Here is a 15,853-nt window from a genome sequence, read left to right on the forward strand (position 1 = left end):
GAAAATTTTCTGGGAATAACATGCTCACATTGTCAACAGGAGCTCCAATATCATCAGGCTTGGAATAATCAGCAGACTGAGGAATGCAATTCTCAAAAAGTCCCAGCTGTCCTTGGTTGTCGCAAAAAGCTAGTTCACCATTGCCTGATGGATTCCAAACCATGGCTGTCATTGGTAACCTAGCAAGAATAAGAAAATCAGCATCAATGTCTACATAATTTCTTCATGCACATAATAAGATAGCTGTACATTACCCCGATTCATGGGTTTCCTTCACAATAGTTTTTGTGCTGTTGATATCCCAAATGATCAATTCACCCCCTATGGCTGAGGCAGCAAGATACCCTCCACACGGAGAAAAGGCAGCAATTGATAAGGGCTGTTTTAGAGTAAATGGTGGATAAAAATTTATTACTGGCTGAAGAGGAACAATTTTTCCAATAATTTTAATGCAGGGTTTTAAAAATTACATATTTGCTTATTTGAGCGTAATGTTGATGAGAAAGAAAGCCCATAAAAACTTGAGTAAAGAGTTGATCATAAAGGTAGGTAACCAAAGATTGGCATTGCTCACTATTCAGAAATTTACAATTAGGTATGCACGACAAAAAATTAAAATACCTTTTTTATGTGCTCATCCGACAGAGTAATCATGGTATTCCAAGTACCTCTTTCAGCCAGAATAACTTGGAAGTGTAATCTGTCACCCGATCCTGTGCTCTTTCCTGAAGGAATAGCTAAATAACTACCCGTTTCAGGAGTCCAAGCTGCTCTACCAAGAGCTTTTGCAAAGCTGAAGTCGTTGGTAGGTTCAATTATATTACCCCATGTTTTCAAGTCTTTCCCATCCAGTAAGGACCATATTTTCACGCTGCCATCACAACTTGAAGAGGCCTAAAAGAAAACAATTCTATGAAATCCTTAGAATTAACGAAATTCGCCAGTCTTAAAATGCATGGTTGCCTCAAGACGTACCAAATACTTCTCTTTCGGATCAATAGCTACGCCAAGAATTGGAGCTTTATGCCCAGAGAATATTCTATCCTTCAGGGTTTCTTTATCGGTAACATGAATAGTCATGTCACTGAAAATAAAAATGCATTAAAATCAAACATTGCCATCGAAAAAATTAAAGAGAAATTATAATTAAATGAGGACTGCCTGAATAAAGTATCTAACGTAATAAATACTATAAATCAACATTTAAACTTCGATAACTTAAGGGACTACTAATTACACTGATTACCATGATCCAGACACAATTGTATCTCCTTTTCTAGAAACAGCGATGTGGGTAACGGGAGCAGTGAATCGAGTAACAATACCATCGCGAGATTTTCCTTGAAAAGAGTATGCTTGCACATGGTTGTTATCGTTCCCGATGTAAAACCTATCACCCTAGAAAGTGATACTCCATTAGTACAGGGGAAGTGAATAGAATGGTAAACACTAGACAAGAAGATCATGAAAAAATTTACCCAAAAAGCAACAGCGAAAGCTTTCTCACCGACCACTGTGGAAAACGGATCATCATCTTCGAACCCTGCCCAAATTCTCGCATCACCATCACTTCCACAAGTAATCATATGCCTAAAATTAGGTACAACAGGAGAGCTAGAATTTTCAAACCAGAGCAAATACAAATCGTCACCATATATAAACCTTACCTCCCATCATCAGAATAGCATAAATCAGTATGGCCATCAGCATGAGCATATCGCAGAGGTTTTTGAGAAGGTGCCATTATAACTTAATAAAATTTCACAAAACACGAAGTAAAACATGAAACATACTCCATAAAAGGTTGGCGCGCTTTAGTGATTCAATGATCGCATTTCGACTGTCGCTTGTTATTGACGTCACGAACGAGAGGCACTTTCAACAAGCTTTGTGCGATTGTTGATTCTGATCGTGGAATAATAAACGATATTTGAGTTAAATTAGAATATTTTTGGCCTTTAATGTTTAAATTGTAAAATTCATTATTTTTAAAATTAATTTCTTCAAATAAAATTGACCTCTATCTCTATTCATTAAAAAATATATACAGTCGGACTTGTGGTGCTTGGCAGAAGGAAGGCAGCTCGTGCATCTGTGCAAACTGAGCATTTTTTGTCATGGCCTTGATATTTGTCGATAAAAGCAGATGGTGTAATGAGTGCAGCCTTAAGAAGAATATGGGAGGATGCAGATTTACATTCTTCTTCAGGTCATCATTCATCCTCTATTGATGGAAGAGGGATAGTTAAACCACTCCATGCCAATAGATTGGTTTGGATAGATGAGGTTATAGCTCACCTCTTACTAAGACATTGGTAAGTGAAATTCACTAATTCTGGGTAAGTGGGCCAGTGGTCCTTTCCCTCAATAGGCCATCTCATACTGTATTTCTTACCTGGGTCTATGACTCCACCCAGGATTTGAACATAGAACAGCAGTCCTGACGCTGCATGCACTGGGCCACAAACCAGTTGTCTCCAGGTGAAAGTTTGGTGAGTTTGCAAGGACTCTCAGCTTTCTGAACCAATTTCTCAGCAATCATGCTCAATTGCTAGCATTGTTTCCTGGGCCTTATTTTCCAAGCTCCAACTATTTTGAAGTTGAACCAGTGACATATTATTGTTGTATACAAATATTATGCTGCTTAATACTCTTAATGAAATTGTGCCATACACTGGAAAACCAAGTATTTTCCACAAAGTGAGGTAAGTGGTCACTTTCCACGAGATTGTCTTTTTAACATATGTCTCCTAAGTTGTGAGAAAAATCCACAGAGGAAAAATCATTTGCCTTGACCGGGATTCGAACCTGGATCCCGCGATTTCTGGCTGAGTACTTTAACCATTTATGCTACCGAGGCGTCATTCTCCCCACTGGAAATCTGAGGTCTATACCGGACAAGTGCTCAGCATATTATGTGACAAGCAGTCCAACTTGTGTGCACAGCGCCACAGCCAGAGAGCAAAGCCCGAACTTGGAGCACAAAGAGGTGTTCCCTCTAGACTAATTTAAGTAGCAACACTAATAAGCTTGGCCAGCAAAGCTACCAGAAGATAACTGAAGTTTAAGTGGGAGCGAGTAAAGTAATTTTCAACTATAGTAAGTAACGATTACAATGAAAGTAACGATTTCTCTTTCACCGTAAGGAGTAAATTACAAATAACAATTATAATTCATACAAAGTAATCATTACAAATGATGAGATTACTTCTATTCAATTGCTAACCAACATTGATAATAACAGATGTTGAATAAGTGCTGTTTGGCAATAACAATTTGATTAAAGGGGATTGCAATAACCTATTGAAATTTGATGCACCACTGTGTTTGGTAAGTGAAATATCTAGTGCTTTTGTCACAAAATTCACTACGAGACATAAAATGCAGCTGCATAGGTGCAGCATTATTTTCCTGAAAGATACTCAGGAAGTAATACACCTGATACGAATAAGAAAAGGTACTTAGGAACGCAAACACATACTGCTAAATGCAATAGCAGCCACTTTGATGATCTCTTTCCTTTAGGTGTGTGGGTGATAAAAGTTGCATTTATGTATCTTTGCTCAAAATGGTTGATTTTTACGTATAATACACACAGTCAAAAATAATTTCATGTCTGCTAAGAGGGCTGGAAAAACTATATGTATATGGTTACATGCTTGGTTTTGGAGACTTTTTCCTCACCGTAATTTTAAGAGAATATCTATGCTGTTGAAGTCGCAGGCTCAAACTATACCAGAAGTTGAGTATGATGGAAAAAAAAAAGATGCACATGGAACATGAGTTTATTAATAACAGACAAACATGTGATACAACACCTAGGCACCAATGAAACCTAGAGGTAACCTCATATAAAAGTATGCTTTAAATGTTTCACTTACATGAAGGAATGCATTTACAGGAATACAAGAAAATATTTGAACATTTGACTTCATGAAAATAAGCAGGGAATTTATGCCAATCAATTAAACTTTTGACTTTATTTATTTACAACAACAATAACAGCAAATGCTATGCAGTTCACACATCAACAACAATCAAGCACTTGAATCAGTTATGTCACACAAGCAGAGGCCTCAACATGGAAATCCTCTCGAATTGAGAATCTTATTATTGTAAAATAAAAATCATTTTAAGTTATTTTTCATAAATCACATCGAAAACTCACAAAAGCTCAGGAAAGTTTTTCTTTGACACTAACTCACCAAATTCTTATTTAAAAACTAGCAAATTTATTTTGGTAGCCTCACATGTACTTCTGACTTTAAAATGCACACTGAAATAATGAAAGAAAAATTTGGCCTAGCTTACTCATGAAATGAAGGTAAAAATATCTGCTGTATAAGTGATATATGCACTAGCAATTCAAGCATAAGGAAATAATTTAATGTATTAAGATCCAGATGTAATGGAAGAGCAATCTCATTATAGAACAGAGACCTATGATCAAAGCTATCTGGGCCAACTTTTGCAATCATCAGTAAAAGGGAGTTTTCAATGACAATGATTGTGACTGATATTATGATTGTGCAATAGTGAAGACAAAATGTTCAAGTGGGCTAACATAAAGAGTGGAGCAAAAGAAGATGGCTCATCAATGATAGCATGAAGTGGCTATATTTACTACAAATACATTACATTTTGGGCCACTAGCATATAAATTAGACTTTCAAATTTCCGCCTCCTAATTTCAGCTTATTTCCTCGCAAATGAACAAAAAAGTTAGTGAACAAGTGTTGGCTAAGTAATGAGAACATTTGATGCTATATTAAAAGTTTTATTATAGCTAGAGGAGGACCAAGAGGGAACCCCGAAAAACTTCTCAATGTATTCTCTAAGGTCCAGAAGGGATGTATAATTGCCCATGGCCCCCAAATGCCTGAGGGCGGTCCCTTAACAAAAGCAAGAATTCAGAGGTCCAGAATGACACATCTTCTCAGATTAATTTAAGTTCTATGACATACATAGACATATATTTTGTCACATGATTACACTTAACATTTGGCAGAATGATTAAATTGGCACCTCATTAGCAAATTTTTAAAATATATTTCGACAAATTTGAGAAAATAACCATGGACTTGCCAGCGGAAAACCTTCACAGAGCCACCCACAAGTAATCTTGTGACAAAGTTGCATTCATCTAAAAATATTGATCATAACATTTAGTTATTTAAATCTCTCTAGCATTTCAATATTTACCAAAATGGCAATTCACAATTGTATTACGAATTGATTATAAGTTCCTCATAAAATTTTATATTAGTTGAACTATCTTTCACATATTTATACAAAGTCACCAGTTATACCATATGCAAGCCGATGATAATACATTAAGGTTTTTTAGTGTTATTTATATTGAAAGCCACTGTAATTAGTTTCCTAGCCTGTCATCAGTGTAGAGTAATAGAGCACACAATTTCAGACAGTAAAAACTAATAATGTATAACACCTTGATGCTGAGTTAGCATGGAACTCCATATAAAAATTAAATTATGTTTTATAATGTTAAGTCTTATTGTAGCTCTCCATGAATAGAATATTTGACTAGAAGAATCTAAATGGCATACTGTACACATAGCACAGGCACTAAGTGAGTGTTTCTCATGGCTGAACCACCCTGCATTCTTCTATTCAAAAATATTTTCTCGAAACTTGTAAATACATTTATTTAAATGGTGATTAATACATGATATTTACATGAAAAATGAAAATGTGAAAAAAAAAGAATACACATATATCCCTTCCATAAAAGTGAAAAACTATAAAATATTCAGCTTGTTGCCACAATCTACAAATAAAATTACAGCTGCTGTGTATAGTCCAAAAATAATCCTCTGCATTTATAAAAGAACAGTTGTTACTTCAATGATTTGTATTATATGTTAACATGGCTTCAAAAATTTAGGAAAGTATTCATCCAATCCACCCCAACACTTAGTAAGTAGGCAATAAATGGAGCGGAATTTGTAGCTCATTAGAGGCAATGCATCGACCAATCCCTTAGGTTCATTAAAAATATCAGATCCTGAAAAATAGAAAAGTTGAGTATCAGTATGCATGAATGGGACACTTATAAACAGAGCTTATTTAATGAAATTTATGGTTTTCCAATTCATATGCATTGACGACAAATAACTGGTGTACCACCTAACTACTATTGATCAAATACCACCGAAGCACCCCCTAAGCAAATTTCTAACTACATCCCTGGTGGGAGAGAGTAACACTTTGAGCCTGCCACACAAAAATCAGTGAAATTTTCTTGAGTTGCCATGAGAAAAAATTACTGTACACAGGGAATTGAACAATGGGCCTTTGGAAAAAATAGAAGTCCATGATTAGACTCCTGGTTCAGGAAAATTTTTTTCTTTGCAATTCACATAAATTTGACTAATGTTTACACGGCAGGCTCGAAATGTAGCACAACACCACTACATCAGGTTAACAAGACCAGGGGTGTCCACTGTGATGCTTCATTTTGCTTATTTTCTCTGGGATCCACTTCCATTACAACTTAATAACAGTACTGTGTCATATATTGTGTCATGTCCAGCCTTGGCAACTTAAATATTGGGGGTGAGGGCTACTTCTAGTTCAAACATGATTTGTTTCTATTTTTAAAATCCATATTTCTATCTGTATATTCAGTAAAAAAACCTCTCCGCAACCGCAAAAAAGCACACTTTGCCAAAATTTCCAGTCTCTTCAATCTTGTCTCTTGTCCAGTCTCTTGTACATATAGTCCACTGTGGAATAGCTTCAGAGTCAAGTGTATAATATACAGGATTAAATTACCCACAAGTATATAAAAACAAGAACATTCGTTTGATTTCCTCAATCGAAGAATGCGGCATGATGCAATCGAGAGTTGATATCTTGCCAAACATAGTAAGTCCTTGATAAACGAACAAGATGCGTTCTGAGACTTTGTTCGGAAGTTGATAAACCTAACCATGGCATCGAAAAGTGCAGTTATCCTGCATAATACAACATTGCATTACAATTGTGTGTTAACTCACTACTTATTTTGATGAACTGATCTAGCTGCCAGTGCGATGCAGCTGGAGCCGAAAAAAATTGCTGTGCGCGGGAAGGAAGAATGGGCAATACACTCAACAGTTCCAGACTTCACAATGGATTAAATGATACTTTTTTCAGACTGTGCCCATAGTGCGAGTTCCTATACACCACACCTCTTCACATCGGCCAACTCGAAAGGCGCGAAATTTGAAATTTTGGGCTCGCTCGAATTTTTCCAATATTCACATCTCTGAAAGTTCGTAAATCGAATGTTCATGAGAAGAGGACTAACCGTACATGCAATTTACAAGTGGTAATGAGTGTGTCACTGCAATTCCATAGGAATAAAGCTTATTATATGATGTTGCGTGCATAATATGTGCCTAGTTCGTAGGTGCATCTCATGCTCCCAAATCACAGTGCTACTTTTGGTTTGTCCAATGCGTCCTTATTTCATTACCATTAGTTATGTCACTTCCTGTAACTTCTGTGGTTGCTAATCCTGCTGGCTAGATAAAACCCTTGACACGGTCTCGTGTAACATAACTAAAAGGATTCTGCTCTTACCTATCATCCTTATCCCATGCGCGATATACAGAAATCATTGTTTCCATTGTTTGCAGTTATACATGCATACCATCATCAGATCTGCTTTGTTCTTTTACCTAAAAATCCTGCCATGTGACCATGAATTCCCAGTTCCAAGTTTCCCACTTCTCATAGTAATATACTTCCCGAGAAACACCGGGTGGCCTGCTATTAATCAATAAATTTAAAATGACATCTCTATCACAAATTATGACTTAAAAAAAAAATATTATCAGCCTCTTAGTTCAATGGAGTGAACAACATTTTTAGTAAATCTATCTTCAGCCAAAACAAACGAACTAGATTGTTTACCCACGTGTGAACATGCCATGTATAAATTGTCTGTATGAAGAACACGGTGTGCCTCAAAGCCACAAAAAGACATCGTTTGGCCTTGAGACTTGTCATTGCGAATGCCAATCTAATTGGAAATTGAACCCGTTTGTATTCAATTGGCACATCTGTCGGAATACTAGGTATTTGTGGTAGTAATACATCTCCTTGGAACATACCATTCATAATTTATGGGGATAGAAAGAGATTTCAAATGACAAACAATACTGATTGTCGTCAAGGGGACAGTAAGCCAAAAATGCTACAATTTCAGCTTTTTTTGGATGTTTTTTTTCTAAATTCACCGTAAATCATGAGGAAAACGAAATTTGATTGCAAGAATAAGAATGTGCATTTCTTTTTCTTTCCAATGGTATATGTCTCAACTTAATGTGGCCATTATCACTAATTTAAATATGCAAAAGAAAAAAGGTCTGCAGTCATTAAAAACGAACTTTACATGTATTTCTTATGGAAATGACTCAGGGCCCATTCTAGGTCCTCATGGGCCCTGGAAAAGAATGAAATATAGTTTACAACATATCCTCAGTCCTACTGAACATACACACCAAATTTCATAGGAATCAGTCCAGCCGTTACGGAGGAGTTTGGAAACAAAAAAGCGTGACACGAGAATTTTATATATTAGATGTTAATGACCTAAGGATGATATTTGCATAATGCAGAACATTAAATTGTGAAAGGAAAAACCTAACACAATTCAGAGACATATTTTCTTACAATTGCAACAAGAAATCTCACCTGGTATGCACATCTGTTTGCATGAAAAAACACATTAGGTATTAGATGAAAAGCCTACTTCATGATTATGCAAGTACCAGCAGTGTGATCAAACAATAAAGACTAAGGAAGAAAATACATATATAAACCTAAGCATTCGTCGGAAAAGATGCTGATTGTTAAATATATTTCTACACTAAACTACTCAAGCAGGGAAATATGTATATGCAATATGTACTTCAACAAGGTCTCTAGAAATCCCCAATAACATACCATGAATATACGCAGTTAATCTGACAGTAAAATGATTAAACGCAAAGAATCTTATTTGAGGTAGCCTTCTAGAAGTTGATTACATACCAATGAGTTGCACATGTATATCTTGCTCATCAAAAAATAAGTAAAAATATGAGCAATATTTAAGTAGTTAAGCTACATTTTATATCAAGGCATTACAAATGATGCATACTGAGAGAAATGAATGCAAATGATACAATACTTATGCTACAACACAGAAATTATGAAAAAAATTACTGCAACATTTCAGAGAATTCTTGAACAGATTGGGCACTCTTTTTTTAATTTATACATATTACAAGATTGTAAAAATCATTAGAGGACAATCAGCACATGATGAGTTTATTCATCTAAAAATGCTACTTTTTTATCATAATAACTCATCATACAAATACCTAACTAATAAATAGATCTTCACTGCATGTGATACATGAGTATTATTGAAAATTTGAAAAGGGAATAGTAGTTACAATGAAGAATACCAATCATATCTTGCCTAGTGAGAAAAGCATAGCTAACTAACCCTTGAAATGTTATGTATTGATGACGGAATTTACCATATTTGATGGCATATGAGATGCACCACTTATTGACACACCCCATTTGTGTGTGTCAAAAACTTGTGTGTGGTGTGAATATTGTCGAAGGTAAGTACATACAGTAAAACTTTGATTTTACGCAGTTGGAGGGACCGAAATATGGGCACTGTGTAAAATCAAAGTGTGTAAAATCAAGAGTTGGTATTGCGGAGAAGTATAGTTTTCAGGATAACTCATGCTCATTATTTTTAGAACCCTTAGTCATACACTTTTGTATAGTTCTGATTTGAGCCAGAACCGGGTCCAGAAAAAGTCTCATATGTGAGGCTTTACGGTAAAAGAGCATGAAATCCTTTTCAATCGCATCAGATATATGTTTCCTGGATTCAATTACTCATTTGGAGGCAAGAAAATGAAGCCTAATAATCTTATTTACTCACAAGCAACACCACAGATGACATGTTACCTTAAGAGAAACAACGTTGCATTCCTGAACAATGTTTCCAATGGTAGAATAATATGGTAGAATTACTAGCATTTCTGGCACTAAGATTACTTCTGTTACCCAGGAGAAATGTCGGAATGGTTTTACTAAATGCTCGCAGAGAAGCTAATTTTCGAAAATATTCTCATTAATAGCAGTTTTCAGGAAATCCGTTTAACCACCTGCAGACAAACAAAGATTGGAGATTGAAGAAATGAGATATCTGAGGATAGTCATCCAAATTAACCCCATTAACAGGGAGCAAAATTTTGCTAATACATCACAAAGGCTTTACACCCTGTGGGCCTGGGTTCAAGTCCTGGCAGTTGCAGAAACTTATCAGAGATGGCTCTATCCCTACTTGAGAGTAATGTGGAGGGCACTTCCAGTGCACCACTCTGTCCAACAGATGGGACGTTAAGCCCTCGTCCCTTTAAGGTCTATCATTATAACCTTGCTAATGCCAACATAGGGTTCCTATCCCCCCAGCCCTTACTTCATGGCGCTAATGACCCCAGCTGTCAGTTACCTCCTTCCAAATAGCATACCATAGATAATACAGAGCACATAGGACCCGGGATATTCGGAAATTCAGATTTTTCCGGTGTTAAGATCACTTTTTTTAAGTGAGCTATTTAAATAACCGCTCAACTGCCGTCATGCCGCCAGTGATGAATAAAAAAATGATTAATAGTCCAGAACAATTTTCCCTCTTTATAATTTTTACCCATTAAAAAAGCATTTCCCCAAAAAATTTTAGCATTAGTAGATTGAATCTACCGGGAATAGCTTCTCTGTCGGCATTCTTCCGCGAATTCAGCGCCGGGACCTTCGACTCACAAGCCGTGTGACTCATCTTCACGTAATATTTTGCCTCCCCACATCTGATAACAACACCGAACACTTTTTGTATTTCGATTTAATGGTAATAAGCCATTCCTGAGTTTAAAGGGACTGCCTTATCACTCACGTCTTGAATTTGACATCAATGATTGCATGACGATTGACGACGCGAGTTATTCTCTGAAGGCATTAACTTCCGTTCCGTTAAAAATAAACGCTTGCCACCTAGCGGAGTTAAGCTAATAGCTATTAAAGTTCCAACCATGTTTCATTTAAACCCACTAACAATGAGATACAAGTTGAATCAGCTCTAATAAGCGTGCCGCGCAATCAACTTTCCCTCGCCTCCATTCGTCCCGCAGATGTGGGGTTAGCCCGCGGAATGAGACAACGTATGCTGCTTTTACCATCGTGTTGAATCACCATCGACATACGTCCATACTAGAAGTACGACTTATCTTTTTTGGATCACCTTGGAAGCCAAAATTTTGGCACGGGAGTATTTTTAACGACTCATTTCGCCGTTATATTTCGCTGGGGCGAAGGAAAACGTAGCGTTCGCAAAATTCTAGAAAACCTTCCGTTAGGGATAGATATTCCGTAGTTCTTAATTCCGGATTAACGACCGTCTGCTGTAATTACAATAAATATGTTATAAACAGCGTCGATCAATAAGTCGAATAATAAACAAAAGGTGATAATGTTAATATCTCCGGCGATCATCTGTCGCATACACGGCGATAGCCGTATATTTTAGGTTTCGATATCCTTCTACGGAAATTTTTAACTAAGAGCGATATTCGCGTTGGTAAAGGAGCCTGAAATATTACTGAGAGAGTGCAGGGGGAAGCAATAATTAGATTTGCGATGTTTTTAGTTTCGCGCTCAACAGCGCGACGTCATTTCAACCGTTCTTGTATTCATTTTTGCAACTCATTTAGACGAATAAATAACCTAACTTCATATTGCTCCAGTCGGCATTTTCAAAACAAGTCGAAAGACAACTGCGTAAAATCAAAATTAGCGGCCTCTTTAGGGCTGAGGTTATGCTGCACAAAATCGAAAAACTGCGTAAAATCAAGATAAGATGTAAAATTGAAGTTTCATCATTGGAATTCCCTATGCTTTCCGGCCGGACTTTAGTGTCGCTGCGTAAAAACAAGACTTGATGTAAAATCGAAGTGCGTAAAATCGAAGTTTTACTGTACTTAAATGCACGAAGTGATGCTCTGACAATACCGGTATGAAATGCTTATGCCAATCATTAGTTTTTTAAATTCGATTTGACAGCATTGAGGACCAAACTAGCCTTGTAAAAGGGTGTATCAGCATAAACGGCCAAAGGTGAGTTTTCTGGAAAATCTGGGAAAAAGGTGTGTCTCATAAAAACCATCAAATACAGTATTCAATAAATACAGATGTCAGTCAAATAGCTGCACGACAATAGAATGCACAAGCAATTTTGATATGCACTACCAAGGTGCAAATTGAGGAGGCCTAAATGCAATCAGCTAATCCAATACTTTAAAGCAATGAATTAGGTGTTGTAAGGTAAGAAAGTGCCAAACAATAAATGGAAGAAACTGGACAAGTAAGAATTTGAAACATTTTACACTGGGGACAAAAGATTACCTAATTTAGCAAACAAGTGATTGAGCTCCAAACATCCAAGCCAAACAGGAAATCAGTTCTTTACATCAATTAAGGGACAAATATTGATATACAATATATTCCAAGAGAATAAGATCTCAGGAAAACTGTTAGGCACATAGATTGATCTTATTGACTCTTGAGTGCAGCTCTGTGAATTAATTACAATGACAGTTCACACTAAACATCACCTTTCACACATTCTCGTCAAAACATACTTTTAAGTCATGCATATTAATATTTTATACGAAGTTGTAGAGCTAGAAGCAAAAAAAAAGAGATATTAATATATAATACATGTACCACATTTACGACATTAAACATACTTTGGAAGACTTCTTACCTCTTGAATAGTAGATCAAAACTTGACTTTTTCTGCATTATTGCAGACACAATGGATAGGTGTAGAAATGGAGAGAAAAATGGACTTAAAACATGCCTGGACGATCCCTCTCTTCATTGCCAGATTTCTCAAAAAACATAGCATCCTGGAATTCAAAAAAAGCATTGGTCGTTGGGAGGCACCAAAAGAAACAAATCTTTTGATATTCAAATTATTACCAAAATCATATGATTTAAACAAATTCTTCACTAGAAAAGGGGAGGATGTATGATAAACTTTTTATCACATTTTAAGTGACTTTAACAACTACAGAAATCTGAGCAAACACTTGTAAAAACAGTTAAAATGCTATTCATCACTTATTTATTACAAATATTTCATACCAATCTAAGACATTCTTGGAATTAATTCAATATTCAATGACTTGAGACACAATTATCTTACAAATTTTTATTATCTTACAATAAATTCCCTCATTAAATATTTATCATTTATACTTACAATAAGAAAACATGCACCAAGCATCACTGCTTTCATTCGAACATCAAGGTCCAATGGGAAAGTAATTCCGAAGTAGTCGGCATCTGTGAAGGCTTCCCGAAGAAGTCCAGCCCACTGCTTTGAAATTTTTCCAACTTTCGTTGCACCATCTTTGGACATAATCTATAAAAAAAAGTATATTATCAATTGTGAAGTAGAGGCACCTTCTGAATGTACCCATTGGACTCAAATGCAAATAATTTAACGACTATATCAATGTAAAAGTATTTTATTTTCAACAAAGACGGATCATGCTATGCAATATTAAATTCCTATCCCCATAAATATAAAAAGGCTAAATATGAAAAGCTACAGATGCCAGGGAGAAGATTAAGAACAAGGTCTCAACACTGAAGGAAGATGATAAATGATTTGAGCGAGACAATCTGGAGACATAAGGATGCCTGATGGGAGAAAGAAGATTGGAAAGATGAAAGTCAAATGCCCTTTCATTTACAGAAAAAAATCAATGAAAAGCTAAAAAAAAGCCAAGCTTTAACTTCAAGCCATTTTCTCCAAGAAATTACCTGGAGGTGGCATTGTATCATTGATAGAGGAAGATTTCTAATACTACGCAACCCATATTTACCTTAAATTCAACATCACCACATATAGACATTGTGCAGAATGGGCCTTCGATTCGCAGCACCACTTCACCAGCAGCATTTTTAATTGAGAACTGAGGAGTAAAAATACTCCACTCCTGCTCGATTGTCCCAACCAGAGTTCCAGGGGGAGCAGAAACTTCCATCCTCTGAAAAAAATCATTAGTCGATTATGCACCATAAGCAATAAGGTACATAGTTTCCTTCATCAAAGAAAATGAAAGGCATTGATTGCGATTTGTTACCATCCATTAGCGTATTCATAAAATACAAACAATTTGGTTTTAGAAATCCCAGTTAGGACGAATGTTAATGCTCAATTTTAACCTCATTTGAAAAAGGCCAGATTGGTACCCATGCGATTCCACTCCACGTGACGTCACAGGAACCTAGATTCTATATGAGTGGATAGGAGTTTTACATCGTCTGAGATTACCAATGCATGCATGAGAGAGCTCAGGGAAACGTCTCTTAATAATCACCTATTAAAATTGCCTATGGTCGGAAAGTTTCCTTTGTTTGATAAGGTAATAATAATCTTTATTTAAGCCAAGCACTACCTGCTAGCAGGGTACCCTTTGCTACCGCCGTGCTCGGCAGCAAGCAGCCTGCATCGTAGCAGCAATCATAGCCTCGCAACCAGGTGGCCTCACACAGTAGCAACCAGATGTCACACGGGCTTTTCCCAGCATTCATACTTAGCCGTCGCGTTTTCGTGCGCTTGAAATTTTCCCTTTTCAATTAATAGTGAAAAATAGGTACTGTCATTTAAAAATCTAAAAGCGTGAAATACATACTCTGGGAGTAATAATCTTTCGATTTAGGCAATAAAAAAATAATAGGAAACCATCGTATTAAATTACAAAATTATCACTAAAATTATAATAGAAACACAAAAAGGCAATACGAAATCACAATGCCAATAACTATCATTAGAAAAACTAAATCTGATGGCATTGCATCTTAATTGGAGAGGGCTGATTGTCTCAATACATTTGAGATTTTTATAAAACAAATTGACACTTAAATACAAAATTATTGAATCCTGTGAATAGAAATCTTTCAATCCAGAGTTTGAGAGGGGATTTAAAAAAAACAGACGGAACAAGCTACCATCCTTAGTTGAACTTAACTCTCCTCCTAAAAATGGTGGTTTGAAAGATCGAGTTCGTGAAGACTTTTAAGGAATAATTGCCCCAATGGCATCAGTTTGTTAAGATTTGATTGCATTACTCTTGATTTTGACAAGTTCTACCTTTGAAGTTGCAATGGCAGATTTGAAATTACAAAGAGTGTGTTGAAAATTTTATCTTATGCTTGAAAATTCTGCAACGGATGCTTATCAAAATGCTTCACTTAATTTTCATGGAGGATAAAATAAGCCACACAAGTTTTCCAGTAGATGAGGGACTTGAAATGAGGTGAAATGAGAGTTGAAGATCATGCTTGCTCTGAGTGCCCTTCAACATTTCAAAATGATGATCAATGCTTATTCTTTCATAGCAATGTGCCTTGAGAATTTGTTCCCCCAAGTGGAACTGTCATGTAACTAGCAATGTTATGCAGAAGTTTAACCCCTCAACGCCATCATGCGTACCCAGTACGCGCCCTTTAAATTTCGTATGCCGCCGTCATGCGTACCCAGTACGCTTCCTGACCTACTGTATATATTATTTTTTCTCTGCCAGATGTTGTATTTTAAATCAAAACTAATTACTCTATCTTTTGAAGAAATGTTTTTCCTCTCCAATAAAATATTCATAGCGACCTTAGCCTTCAGGATTTAAAAAATTTTTTTGATGAAATTCAGTTTTAAACCAGCACGTTCACGAATTCGATCCAAAAACTCAACGCCTTCCTTCAACTG

At 36.2% G+C, this 15,853-nt stretch overlaps 2 protein-coding genes across 5 annotated transcripts in view; both read right to left on the reverse strand.

Annotated features, from left to right (window-relative positions):
• Positions 1-1,839, reverse strand: part of LOC124154531 (WD repeat and HMG-box DNA-binding protein 1) — a 34,091-nt gene extending 32,252 nt beyond the window's left edge. Inside the window, exons 1-7 of the mRNA XM_046528328.1 lie at positions 1,668-1,839; positions 1,479-1,590; positions 1,247-1,398; positions 976-1,084; positions 622-894; positions 255-379; positions 29-179 (exon numbers count right to left, since the gene is read on the reverse strand). Coding sequence (XP_046384284.1) covers positions 29-179; positions 255-379; positions 622-894; positions 976-1,084; positions 1,247-1,398; positions 1,479-1,590; positions 1,668-1,744 — 999 coding nt within the window. The 5' untranslated portion in view covers positions 1,745-1,839. The remainder of the gene's footprint in view (positions 1-28; positions 180-254; positions 380-621; positions 895-975; positions 1,085-1,246; positions 1,399-1,478; positions 1,591-1,667) is intronic.
• Positions 1,840-3,769: 1,930 nt separating this feature from the next.
• LOC124154532 (phospholipid scramblase 1) overlaps positions 3,770-15,853 on the reverse strand; it is a 45,994-nt gene continuing 33,910 nt past the window's right edge. For 3 of the 4 annotated variants that reach the window (XM_046528331.1, XM_046528329.1, XM_046528333.1), the window contains 4 exons: positions 13,971-14,135; positions 13,343-13,504; positions 12,842-12,986; positions 3,770-6,028 (listed from right to left, as the gene is read on the reverse strand). In XM_046528331.1, coding sequence (XP_046384287.1) covers positions 12,927-12,986; positions 13,343-13,504; positions 13,971-14,135 — 387 coding nt within the window. In that variant the 3' untranslated portion in view covers positions 3,770-6,028; positions 12,842-12,926. Of the gene's footprint in view, positions 6,029-8,706; positions 8,720-12,841; positions 12,987-13,342; positions 13,505-13,970; positions 14,136-15,853 lie in introns of all 4 variants that reach the window. The other variant, XM_046528330.1, reaches the window with a different exon arrangement.

Source organism: Ischnura elegans, chromosome 2, assembly GCF_921293095.1.
Source record: "Ischnura elegans chromosome 2, ioIscEleg1.1, whole genome shotgun sequence".
NCBI lineage: Eukaryota > Metazoa > Arthropoda > Insecta > Odonata > Coenagrionidae > Ischnura > Ischnura elegans.